General features: G+C 45.8%; 1 protein-coding gene across 5 annotated transcripts in view; it reads right to left on the bottom strand.

Annotated features, from left to right (window-relative positions):
* The window catches only part of unm_sa1614 (un-named sa1614), a 280,473-nt gene that overhangs the window by 70,092 nt on the left and 196,802 nt on the right, over window positions 1–13,579 (bottom strand). For all 5 annotated transcript variants that reach the window (XM_068048640.1, XM_068048637.1, XM_068048639.1 and 2 more), the window contains 3 exons: window positions 11,152–11,221; window positions 8,441–8,528; window positions 1,993–2,041 (listed from right to left, as the gene is read on the bottom strand). In XM_068048640.1, the coding sequence (XP_067904741.1) occupies window positions 1,993–2,041; window positions 8,441–8,528; window positions 11,152–11,221 (207 nt within the window). The remainder of the gene's footprint in view (window positions 1–1,992; window positions 2,042–8,440; window positions 8,529–11,151; window positions 11,222–13,579) is intronic.

Below are 13,579 nucleotides of genomic sequence, written 5' to 3'. Positions count from 1 at the left end.
AAAAATTCATCACTTGCCTGGGTATGGCAGCCAAACACACAAGAAGCTCAATACATCCAGAGCTTTGGTTAATCAGTGCTCCTGGTACTGAGCTCAATTTTCACCCTCTCCACCATTGTTGTATATATGATCTACGGGATACATAGAGTTATTACTGCACAGCAGGTGGCCATTTGGCCCATCGAGTCCATGCCATTGCAGTATATCATTGCTCCTTCATTGTTGCTGGACCAATAGCCTGTAATTCACTACCTATCACTGTTATGGGAGCATCATCACCTTAAGGACCACAGCATTCAAGGAGACAACCCATCATTTTTCAGGATAAATGTGGCTTTGCCAGTGTTGCCCAGATCCGTGAAGAAACAAAATTCAAGCATATGCAAGACTTTTAATATTTTGGACGATTTTCCATGGGATTACATAGAATTTACAGCACAGAAACAGCCCATTCAACCTAACTGGTCTATATTCCACACAAGCCTCCACCCATCTTACTTCATCTAGCCCTATCTGCATATCCTTCTACTCCTTTCTCTCTCATGTACTTATCTAGCTTCCTCTTAATAGCATCTGTGCTATTCGGATCAACGACTATATATGGTAGCACGTTCCACATTATAACCACTCTCTGGGTAAAGAAGTATCTCCTGAATTTCTCATTGGATTTATTAGTGACTATCTTATATCTATGGCTCCTAACTTTGGATTTTCCCACAAGTCCTCTTACATTGCTCACAGTGAGGTGGAGTATTTTTTTTTTTTTTTAAGAACAATTGCCTTGGGATCTGGAAATGCTAGAATGGGAACCCAGTGTCAAAGTTTTGAGAATTTAATCTTCAGGCTGTTTCAAAATCTTCTGAAGCAAAGAATTTCATCTGGTTAAAAACAGAGCAGGACCAGGAATAAAAGAACAGCAAGGAATAGAGACTGTGGGAATAAAAGGAGCTGAGAATAAAAATTGGGCCTTGAAAATGTTCAGAGGTCTACAAAACATGGACTGCAGCGGTTTAAGGCGGCATCTTTTTTATTTATTTATTTTTTTTATTTTTAGAGATACAGCACTGAAACAGGCCCTTCGGCCCACCGAGCCTGTGCCGACCAACAACCACCCATTTATACTAATCCTACAGCAATCCCATATTTCCTACCACCTACCTACACTAGGGGCAATTTACAATGGCCTGTCACCTGCAAGTCTTTGGCTGTGGGAGGAAACCGGAGCACCCGGCGAAAACCCATGCGGTCACAGGGAGAACTTGCAAACTCCACACAGGCAGTACCCAGAATCGAACCCGGGTCCCTGGAGCTGTGAGGCTGCGGTACTAACCACTGCTCCACCCCAAAGGGCAGCATCTTCTCAAGGGCAATTAGGGATGGGCAATAAATGCTGGCCTGACCAGCAATGCCCACATCCCCATAAACGAGTAAAATAAAGGGTAATAGCAAAATAAAAGAGAAATGTGAGCTGTAAAGGAGGTAAGCTGGGGAAAATTTACCTGGCAAGTACTGTCGTTGGATTTAGGCCGATTAACATGAGGGAATTGGCAAATGGAGCTGGGAGGACAAATTCATATAATCCTCTCCAGTTAATCAGTTAATAAACAATGCAATACTGTCATAGCTTCACTCAGTTGAATGTTTAACAAGGCTTGAAACATATGGCTTACATCAGTGCTGCATTAAAATAGGAAAAGGGAAGAGAATTTAAATGTGACAAAAAAAGCATGATGGACAAATTATGATGGAATAAAGCATTCAGGAAATATGTTCAGAAGACACAAAGCGCATGTAGATGCTAAACTTTTAATAAATTGTGGATTATTTATTTATACATCAGTAACACACTGCCAAGTTTAGATGCTTTACCAGTCCAAATTTGGATCTCTCAAGTATGACATCATTTGAGCCCATGGAGTTGTAGCTTCATAACAGTCTCAACAATCTATTATCTACATAAAACAATCCACAACTGGACAGCTCTCTACTTACGCCATACAATCCTGCTCATCATCAGCCAGGAAGTGATATGTACGGTTATCTAAAAGCAAAAAAATAAAATGCATTACACTAGGTTAACTGAAGGAGATAAAGCAACAATCTTGTGGACCTACTTGACATGTAATGCATTCACATTCAAATTTATAAATTTTCAAAATACTAAATTCAGGTTCAACATTTATTTGGTCCTTGCATAACTGAAAATACAGATCATGTGCTTCCATTTTACATTATAGTGAATTATCATTTCCCAAGTAGAGGGAACACAACACTCGTGAGGAGGGCCATAATTCAGACTTCGCCACTCTCGAATTAAATGGTTGCCTTACTGTGGAATTCAAATTGATGTCACAAATATCCTTTTTTTCTTTTAAAATGAGATTCCCCTTCAGAAAAAGGAAAATTTGGCAAATTATGGGGCAGGTTTTATGAATTAGCACAATCAGTACAGAGTTTCAAAAACAGGTATGTTAGGAGTGCAGAGGTTAGCACCCTTTTTCTGTGGCCTGCCTGATTTTCAGTCTTTTAAAATGAAAATGGGTGGAAAATCAGGTTGCCTGCAAATTGGGTGTGATAATCGCTGCCGTTGATGTGCCTATTATTAGAACTTGCATTCATTCAGCAAATTCAATTTAGAGCAGAGTTTTGCAGCATTCGGCCCATGGACCAGCATCTGGCCCGCCAAAGGTTTCCATCCGGGTAAACTGTACCTGGGACCTTTCCTCGTCCTCGCCGGGGGTCTGTGGTTGGAGATGAGAAATTCCGCATCGTCAGACTGGCTTTTAAAAGAAGATCACAAGTCAGTTTCACAGCTGATATATCCTGACATCAGGAACAGCAGTTTCTGAATTTCGGACAGATTCGGGTTTTTTTTAAAAAAGCCTGCAGGAAAACCCCAAATCTTCTGAAGTTCAGAAACTGCTGTTCCCGATGTCAGGATCTGTCAGCTGTGAAACTGACTTGAGATAAAAAAAAACTAATCAACCATCTGCTGAGCGTTCTCGCTCTCTGCAACTGTCAGAGAGAGAGAGAGAGAGAGCGCGGGGGGGGGGGGGGGGGGGACAGGGAGAGAGAGAAAGAGGGACGGGGGGGTGGCAGACAGAGAGAGGGGGAAGGGTGGACAGAGAGAGAGAGGGCAGAGAGAGAGATGGGGACAGAGAGGGTGTGGGGGGCGGGACAAAGAGTGAGAAGGGGACTGACGGACAGAATGACATTTATCCAGAATACTTTGCATTGCTACAACAAATGGGCAGGCAAACATTGACTACTTGTGCAAAGAAATGCCAGGTATCTCACTAAATCAGTATCCAATATAGTGACCAGAAAGTAAGTCAATAAATTAGTCTCTCATTTAAAGCTTCTTCAAAAAAATGCACATTTGTTGTTGTTTTGATTAATAGTAAGATAAATTTTAATGCCTTTATCTTTCCGAAATTGTCTCACCAGGCCAGTGACCCCCATGTAAGATAAAAACTGTAATGTGGTCCCCCATGCAGAAAGGTTGGACAACCATGATTTAGAGAAACATAACAAAGCACTTTACAGAAACATAACCAAAAATGGACACCAACCCAAAATAAGATATTAAGCAAGGGTGACCGAAAGCTTGATCAAAGAATCTCTTAAAGGAGGAAAGGGATGTGGCGAGGCAGAGTGTTTTAGGAAGGGAATTCCAGATCATGAGGTCTACGTGGTTTAAGGCTTGGTCACTAATAGTGGGATGAAGGGTGGGAAGATGATGCACAAGAAGAGAGAATCAGATGAAGAGAGAGTTTGGAAGAGATTGGAGGGCTGAAGGAGGTTGCAGAGATCGGAAGGGAAAAGCCCATGAGGGATTTAAACATGATGAGAATTTTAAATCATAGGCATGGGGGGAACGGGAGCCAACATAAGCCAATGATAATGGATGAATAGGATTTGGTGTGGGATAGGATACAGGCAATAAAGCTGGCCCTTACAAATAGTGGAGGGCGGAAAGCTGACCATTAGAGTATTCAAATAGTTCAGTCCAGGGGTAACAATGACATGGCTGAGGGTTTCAGCAACAAATTGGCTGAGGTAAGGTTGGAGGCAGGTGACGTTACAGAAGTGAAAGTAGAAGGTCTTTGTCATGGGAGGTTTAATGGTGTTGGCAGCTCAGGGTTGAATAGGACAGAAAGATTGAAACAGTCTAGTTCAATGTGAGGCAGTGGTTGAGGAGAGGGATGGAATTGGTGGCAAAGGTAGAGAATTTGTGACTGAGGTCAAAGAGGATTTAAATCTTCACGGTATGCAAAGTTTGTCCCATGGTTAGTAATTTGTAGACTCTGCTTGTATATTGCCAACTAAAAAGGTGATACTTTTCTATTTTATAACTTAACCCTCTGGCAATCTCCCTGATGCAACCTGCAGCTGAGACAAGAGGTACATGACCTCAGCGCACTGCAAGACTCCAAGCTCTCTTTGCTCCTTCAGATACAATCGGTTGCTAGAACTGCTTTCTTGATGGCCACTCCTTCGCAACTGGGCTCCCATTCTCTGAAATTCCCTGGGCTGAATTTTTGTTTGTGGGTCCTGAGCCCACCGTCAAGAGGAAAGATGGGTCAGGAGCCTACACATGCCAGCGTTGAGATCCAGAGGGTTATTTTTGAGGAGATGGTCAATTAAGGAGGAAGGGTGGCCTCTCAAGGCTGAAGGGCTGAGAGAAGGCCGTCCAGCACTGACACATCAGAAGTCTCACTGTCAGAGGTGGAAGTTGTCAATGTATGTAGGAGAAAGAGAGGGCGCCCTCTGAAGATTTTTATAAAAACTTTAAAAACAAAAGGTGCCACAGCTACATAACCGTCATTGTGAAGGGGAAACCCTTTCACACGGCGGCCTGTGGTCACAGCTATGGTCATCTTGGTATGTTAGCTGCGGCAGGAGTTGAGGGGGTTATTTTGAAAAATACTGGAACACTGGCCCCACTGGCCTGCTGCTGGGAGGCCACCTCCATGCACGGCTGCTGCGGGCTTCAGTAAATTGGTTTTAATAGGCCCTTTAATTGCCTTAATAGGCTACCCGCCAATTGCAGGCAGGTAGCAATCACCCCCCACACCCTGCAACTGAGCCTGCCTCTACCAGAATGGGCCTGAGGCAGGAACATGCCAGCAAACCGTCATACTGCTCTTCAATGCCAATTTTTCAGCCCTCCCACCTCCAGTCCCGCCTCTGATGTAATTTGAAAATTCTGCCCACCCCCAGCATATCTGCCTGGTCACTTTTCCTTTGCTCCAAAATCTCCCTTATTAAACATAATTTTGTTCCCCCCCACCCCCACCTTTACTTTTTTTATCCTTTCTGTTTGGTGGCGAAGAAAGAAAACAGAGTGAAAAATTATTAACTTCCTGTAAAGCACACTGAAACATCCCTCTGTCTGTGGGAAATGCTATACAAATTTAAACTGTTGAATGTGCACGCACCCATCCTTGGATTAGAAATTTAAACTCAGTTGGGAGAAAGGACGGTTGAGTTCTCAATATCAGAAAATAAGAAACAAAGGGCTTAATCTTCCCAGCTCACCGCTGATCTTGGTGGCGAGCTTCTAAAACGGCGCAGCACATGCGCAACAAGTGCTCCACGGAGCCGCCGCGATCTTTGGCGTAGCGGGTCATTTTTGTTTATTTTATTTATTTAGAGATACAGCACTGAAACAGGCCCTTCGGCCCACCGAATCTGTGCCGACCAACAACCACCCATTTATACTAACTCTACAGTAATCCCATATTCCCCATCACCTCCCTACACTAGGGGCAATTTCCAACGGCCAATTTACCTATCACCTGCAAGTCTTTGGATGTGGGAGGAAACCGGAGCACCCAGCAAAAACCCACGCAAACACAGGGAGAACTTGCAAACTCCGCACAGGCAGTACCCAGACTCGAACCCGGGTCCCTGGAGCTGTGAGGCTGCGGTGCTAACCACTGCGCCGCCCCCGATGACAGAGGGGGTGGACGCTCCTTCCATGACAACAGCGTCTGGCACCACCGCACAGGCGCCAGCGACATTTTTGAAGGGCTTCAGGTCCTTCCGCATCATTTAAATTTTTAAAGTTATAGGGGAGAGAAAATTAAAGTTAAACATTTATTCAAAGTTTAAACCCCCTCTCCCACCCCCCCCCATGACTAATCAATTTATTAATTGCCCTCTTCCCCCCAAAAAAACTAATCTTGTGATCCCGACCTTCCCCCCCCCACAAAGTTCAAAATCTTCAACCTTCAACCCCTTCCCACCATCCCCTCCACCAATCGCTTTAGGTTTTTCTGTTTCCCCTCCCCACTCTGAAAAATTAGCTGCTTCCCCCCCTCAACCAGTTTTCCACTTCAGATCTTCGAACAGAGATCCAAAGGCGTAGGAGTTCCAGCAACTGGCCGGAATATCACAGCGGGATGGCCGTCACAACAAGGTAAGTATTTATTCCTTTATTTAAATAAATTAAAATATTTTAATTACACTTGCATCGCCGAGTGGCGGGGGGGAGGCTGCCACGAGACCCCGCCGCCGCCGGTAATATGGGCGGGGTCTTCCCGGTGTTGAGACCCGTGGCGGGCCTCTCCCAGAGGTATTTTGTGGGCCTCTCCACCACGACCCCCTACGTTGGGGAGCTGGTAAAATCCAGCCCAAAGAAAAAGGCAATTAACTTAGCATTACTTTCCTTCTCACACTATGGGGGGTATTTTACGTTCTCCCTCGCGTTAGGTTTGGAGGTGGGGAGAACATATAGTCAGACAGGATGATGGCCGGGGGGACCACTCCACCGTCCCGCCTCTGCCCAAATTAAGTCCGGGGCAGGAAGGCCTGTGAACGGTCTTCCCGTCCTGCCAGCAATTGAAGCCCTTAAGTGGGCAATTAATGCCCAATTAAAGGCCTCTTCCCACTGCCTCCGGAATTAGCCCAGCGATGGGCGGGCCTGTCGCTCCATGGGGAGCATGTCAAGCAAAACCTTGTCCCTTGTTAAAAGGCACTTAGTGCCTGAAGGAGGGACCCAGCATCGGGATGGGGGGGGAGAGCCACTGATAGCAAGGGCAGGGGGCTGGCTGTCAACCCCACTACACCAACACCCCAAACTGCGACCCACACCCTGCCAAATTGCGACCCACACCCTGCCAAACTCCTCCCGCTGTGACTTACCTGTGGCCTGGTTCCAGGGCTTCAGGTGAGTCCAGTACAGGCAGCAGCCACGGCCTCCGCAGTGGTGCTACTCAATTAAAGAGCTGCCGGCCTCTGATTGGCCGACAGCTCTCAGCAGGCAGGACTTCCGTCACCATCACCTTGATCTCGGGAAGGCCCGCCGTTGTCCACTTAATGCCTATTTGGCACTTGATTTTGCAGGCCTTCCCCAGAGGAGATGATGCGGGGCTCTTGCCGACGCTCAAGACCCCATTGCCAAGACAAACTCCCGGCCTTTGTGTAACATACTCTCTTATGTAATTGGCCCAACTATTTAATCTTCCAAGGAGAAGCTCTTTACTTCTGCAAAAAAGTGATATTAGAGGCACTTAGTAAGCATGTTTGGTGAAATTATTATAAATAAACAAAAGTCTGTTGTTCAAGGATACAGCGCTAAAATGGCTTTCCCCTTATCTCATGTGACAGATAAAGTATTTGATTCTATCTCTGGGGAGAATGTATTGTTCGAACAGGGTTTCCCAGAACAGCACAATGAAGGCAGACAAGCACAGCAAACAACATGGACAACAGTCTGTGAGAGTACTATCACATTTATCTGGATTGAAATTTCTGACGACCAAAAGACAAAGAGACAACCCATGGGGCTAGATTTTACCAGCCCCCTGACGTCAGGGGTCGTGGCAGGGGTGGCCCAGAAAATACCTCCCCCACACCATATTACTGGTAGCGGTCCCCACCTCCCCCCCACCCCCGACCACTCAGCAACAGGAGCATTAATTAAAATAGTTTCACATTTAAATAGAGGAATAAATACTTAACCTCATGGCGATGGCCGTCCCGCTGCGATATTCCAGCCAGTTGCTGGTACTCCTGCGCCTTTAGATCTTCGTTTAGAAATTCTAGGCAAAACACTGGTTGGGAGGGGGGGAGCAGCTAATTTTTCAGGGCAGGGGGAACGGGGAAAACTAAAGCGATTGGTAGAGGGGATGGTGGGAAAGGGTTGAAGGTTAAAGGTTTTAAACTTTGGGGGGGCGGGTGGAAGGTTGGGCCTACTTCTGCTCCTAGTTCGTATGATCACGAGATTAATGTAAATGAGCCGCTGCACCAAATATATCGGCGGCTCCTTTGAGCACTTCTCGCGTGCGCGCTGCACCGTTTTTGAAGCTGGAGCAGGAGAAACTCAGCCCTTGATCACAAATACGTTACACCAATCAACATAAATCATGAAGTAATGAATAGTACAGAATTACATCAAAAACAGAGGAAAGAAAATCAAAATGGTAGCTCATACGTGAAATGAGGTCAAAACACTTTTTATCTTCCAAACTGGGCTTCACTTGACAGGTCAGGAGGTTGAGCTTTGCTGGCTGCCGGTTGGGCTGGGTGAAACAGAAACGATAAAAAGATCTGAAGATGAGGAATCTTACTATCTCATTAGCAAGTCACAAGTCAGAAGGCAATCAAATCGAACAACATAATTTTATAGTTGACCGCCCTGGATGGCTCAGTGGGCAAATACCTATACAGGTCAAGAATATTCCCAATGCTTCCTTCACCCTAGTTCAGGGGCACTGAAGACAATTCAAACACCTCCACTCTAGCCCCTGATCTCAGCTTCGGGAGTGTTTGGAGTGCTAGAACTGATCTGAGGATGCATAGACAATGGAAAAGAAAAGAAAATCTGCTAGCTTGTCACTCCTGATTGTTACCCAAGAACTCCCAATGGAAAGAGAGTGTGTGTGAACCCGCATGCATGCGTACGTGCAGCACATACATCAGGATCAGGTTCAGCTAGTCTACGCTCCATACTTAAATGCTAAGAGGACAGCCATTAATCCATCCCTTTCATATGTCAGTTTACAAAGATTATGGCATTAAGACTATTTATCTTAACATTTTTAGCTGTAGCCCACTGGTGCAGGTTGAGTGTAGAATAGTTTACACTCTTCATTTTTCCATGTCAGTAAGTGCTAGCTTTGACTTTGGGCTGGATTTTACCTTGGGCGGACAGGAGCTGGCTGCTGACGTAAAGGTCGGTGGCGAACCCATTTCCGCCTAGCCTGGGGAATTTTACGGGTCCCCAGGCTTTAATTGTTCCGAGGCAGGACTTCACCCGTTTGTGGGAGGAAGTCCCGCCTCAGTCCCAGCAGCACCACTGGGAGCGGTGGCCACTGCTGGGACTGCAGCCCAGCCGCCGGCAGATAAAGATATGGAGCCTGTGCCCGATTTTCAGGGCCCACCCCCAGGGCACTGAGAGACTGCCAGCTTTTACCTGGCGGCCTATTCCGGCTCCAGGACGCCCGCCTGCGTAAAATCCACGTGGAGGCGGGCGAAGGCCCTTAAATGGCCATTAATTGGTCACTTAAGGACCTTGATTGGCCTGGGGCGAGTGGCCCGTTTCTCCCCCCCCACCCTACATAAAGTGGGGTGGAGGCGGGAGTGGGTCGGGAAGGCCTCCCAAAGCCTCCCACTCCATTTTACACCACCCCACTGCCACCATCCGGCTCATTGGGGTGGTATAAAATTCTGGCCGCTGAGTCTGAGGATCCAAGCTTCACTTTAGTACTTGAACACATAATCTAGGCTTACTGTTCAGCAAAGCGATAAGGGAGCACTGCATTATTGGAGGTGTCATCTTTCTGTGAGAAATTAAACCAAGGCCCCTATCCCTGGTGTTATTTGAAAAAGAGCACTGGAGTTATCTTAATAATGTCCTTCAACCAATACCACAAAAAAAATTAGCTGGTTATTCATTTTATGACTGTGTGCAATTTGGCTGCTGCAATTGCCTACAAAACAACTACTACACTTCAAAGTAATTAATTGACTTTAAGATGCTCTGAGATGCCAATTTGTTGCTACCGCTGGTTGAAGAATTTTCTTATAGCCAGAAGTAGAATTGCCATAAAATAATGTACTCGCAAATCTATTTGGGGTAGGTATAAAATGGGGACGTAACGCTAAAAAAAAAGTACCTATAAAGTGCTCCCCTGCATTTTTAGGCATACAAAACCTCTTCTATTTATGTACTTACTAGGAATTTGCCCCATGCCAAGAGCCAATGTTATGTAAACAGTGTTTGACTGGGGAGGGTGAAGACTCAGAAGAGCTATCCATAATTATGATCAATTACTTCACAATTCACATCACTACGAGGTCAATTTTAGGTCTACCTGTGCAGTGGAAACTGGGTAGATGAGGTAGTTAAAGTAAGCACGATTTTTACCCGCTGAATCCCTGACCACTTCCAATATTAAGCTGCAGAATTTTTCAGGCGGAGAAGGCACTTGGTTAAAGAGGTGGCAGCCTCATACACTTGTGCAAATCAGGTTCCTATTATGCCAAAAGAAATCTACTCCATAACCAGATCTAAGTGGGGCAACCACCTCAGCTTTCCTTCTCGGCAAAGGCAGGTTTGCAGCTGCAGATAGAAAGGCCTTTAAGCTAAGTATAAAACTTGTCTTTGTGGGGCCAGGAGGAGCAGGAGTACTCCTCTGGGCTTCACAAAAAAATGCCATGGCCTCCCTCTCCCAAACTCCACCACTTTTCTATGGCAAAATCCTCCCCCTGCCACTCAGCTGGGCACCTGAGGACAGCCTAGGGCTGTCTGATCTTTGCCTGCCAGCAGCTTAATAATCTCTTCATGCCCGTTCCTGATGGAAAGTGGACTTGGAGCATTTAAATGAGGCCTGGTCGTTAGAATTGCTGTGGCCTTCTATTGCCTCCACCAGGCGGAAAATTAACTCACCAGAAACAAATCTAAGTTAAAATGCACACCAATTATACAGACTTGCTGTATACTTTTTCATGATGGTAGTTCCCCTTTAAATTTCTTACTGCTTTCCATACATTCTCCTAATTATGGTCTTTTTGCTCTAGGGAAGTTAGTCTTATTTAGTATAAAAGACAAAACAGATGTTATTCAGTCAACAGATAATTATAAACTGAGCTGCATTTGCTGAAAAATAAAATTGACTAATCTCTTTCCCAGGCTGAACTCACCGTTCCATGTGATATGGTCAGGTAACAGTTCTTTATGATACATTTCCTCTTCTGCCAAACTTTCCTCAACCTGAAAATGAAAGAATGTTTAGGATATAATATTGATCAATTTGAAAAAGCTTTTCATCTTGAAAATATTAGCAAATACATATTTGTAACAGACAAGCATGATGTCTGTAATTCTTTGCTTTCCGGTTACATAACTACTCACCTGCAGCGTCCCCTTGGCTCTAATGACATGATAGCAAATATCATCTGTATGGCCATATCCATCTTTTTGACTTGTCTGATCCTTATTCCTCTACTTGCTGTTACAAGTCTGAATGAGTCTGACACTGAAGGGGAACATTAGCTGCGATAGTTTCTCTTTTCCTACACCCCCACAGACTGGATTTTTTGAGGTCCTGATGTCAGGACTCGTGGTGGGGGGTAGAAGTTTGCACTGACAGTGGCTGGCCATGGAGCATGACGCCGGGAATGCCGGGCCCAGTCTGCCCAATGGCGACGAGGTTCCATGGCGGCCCCCCATTCCTCACCCTGCCTCTGGGCAACAGGACCCAACTTTGAATATGTAAATTAATTAAATGAACACCTAAATAAATTGTCAGCGATATTACCTGCTGCCCGGATCTTCCGAGCGGCAGCCAGCACTCACACACCTTCACTTTACCGTCCAGGGAAATGCGGAAGGGGGGGGTATTTAGGATTTTCGGTGTAGTGGTGGGGCAAGTACAGGGTAAAATGTGCAATAACAGTGTTGGGGAGAGGGCAAAGGGGTGACCTCTGCACTTTGAACAGTTTGGGGGTAGGAAAGGTCAAGTCTTCAATGCAAGTCTTTTGGGGGAGGGAGCGGAAGGAGGGCAACTGTTATCTGTAAGCGCTTTTGGGGAGAGAAGGGGCGATATTTTTTATTGCAGTGTACTGGGGTGGGGGGGGGGGGCGGTATGGTTTTAAATATTTTAATTTAGTGGCGGGTCTGGCTGCCCTTTAAAAATGGCACCAGCACCTGCGCATAGGCAGCTGACACTATTACTGGTGTCGCAGAGCCCACCCCTGCACGTGATTGTGGGGGGTAGCAGCCTGACCTGTGTATTATTCTGAGCCGCCACACAGTAGATTGCGGCAGCATGGCGGTGAGCAGCTCGCGCATGCGGGCCGCCATTTTCTTTGACCATCGCCTCTCCCGGCAGCGGGAGAATAAAATTCAGCCCCACATTTCTGCTGAATCACAATTTGTTCTGGTTTCACAACTAATTCTAACTGCAATCAGCATGATTTGCACTGAGAGCATCTCCAGTCAGAGCCAATACAGGATTAATTTTCTACTTGTACAAGATGATCAAAGGAGCGTCAACATCGAAGTTAAACGCAATTTAAGTTTGCTGCATAGGGTGGCAAAGGGGCTAGAACGTCAACTTCTACCAGAATTCAAATCTGCAACCAGAGCAGTATAAAGCAAAGGCAAAATTCACCGATTCCCAAATAAATCTTCTAGTCTAATTATAGCACACATGAGCCACATTTTAACAATTCATAAACTTCTGGTACAATTTAGATACAGGTTGATTCCTATAAATGCAACAATATTTCTCAGGATTCAAATAGAACAGGCTGTGTTAGTCACAGCAAAACTGATTATTATTAGCCTCGCGCAGAGGGGCACAGCAGTATATACAAGGCACTATACATTTCTTATCCTCATGTGATTTGAGTATAATTCGGTAAATCTGAAACTACACTATCATACCAAAATATATTGAAAACAAAGTAAAAATATAACAAAATGGGGCGAGTTTTACAGATGTCGGGGGTCATGGCGAGGTGGGGGGGGCGGGGCAGTGGGTGGTGGTGGAACAGAAAATGCCTCTGGGAGAGGCCCGCCACGGACCTCGGCGCCGGGAAGGCCCGGCCCCATATTGTTGGCGGCGGCGAGGCCTCGTGGTGGCCCCCCTGCCCCTCAGCAGCGGCATCATAATTTAAATATGTAAATTTATTAAAAGTAATGAATTAAATACATACCCGCTCCCATCACCGGTCCCAGTGCAATATTCGTGCCGAAGGCCAGCACTCCTGCACCATAGGATCTCCATCCGGAGATCCGAAGCATAACACTGGTGGGGTGGGGGGGGGGGGGCGGGGGGAAAAGAGAGCAGGTAAGTATTTCAGTGTGGGAAGGGGTGAGCAGGGTCAAACTAATATGATTGGTGTAGGGGATGGTGGGAAGGGTTAAAGATTAAAGTTTGTGAACTTTAGGGGTGGGGGGGCGGGGAAGGTCAGATGCAAAAGGTAAGTATTTTTTTTGGGGGGGGGAAAAAAGAGGGCAAGGAATGAAGTGTTTAGTTATTGAGGGCGGGTTGGTAGAGGGTCTAGGAAAATTTATTTAATATTTTTGAATAAATTCTAACTCTCGGTTCCTTTAAAAATTCAA

The sequence above is a fragment of the Heterodontus francisci genome, chromosome 16 (assembly GCF_036365525.1).
Source record: "Heterodontus francisci isolate sHetFra1 chromosome 16, sHetFra1.hap1, whole genome shotgun sequence".
NCBI classification, from domain to species: Eukaryota; Metazoa; Chordata; class Chondrichthyes; order Heterodontiformes; family Heterodontidae; genus Heterodontus; species Heterodontus francisci.
The sequence above is the reverse complement of the archived record's forward strand: the minus strand, read 5'-3'. Positions and strand labels throughout refer to the sequence as shown.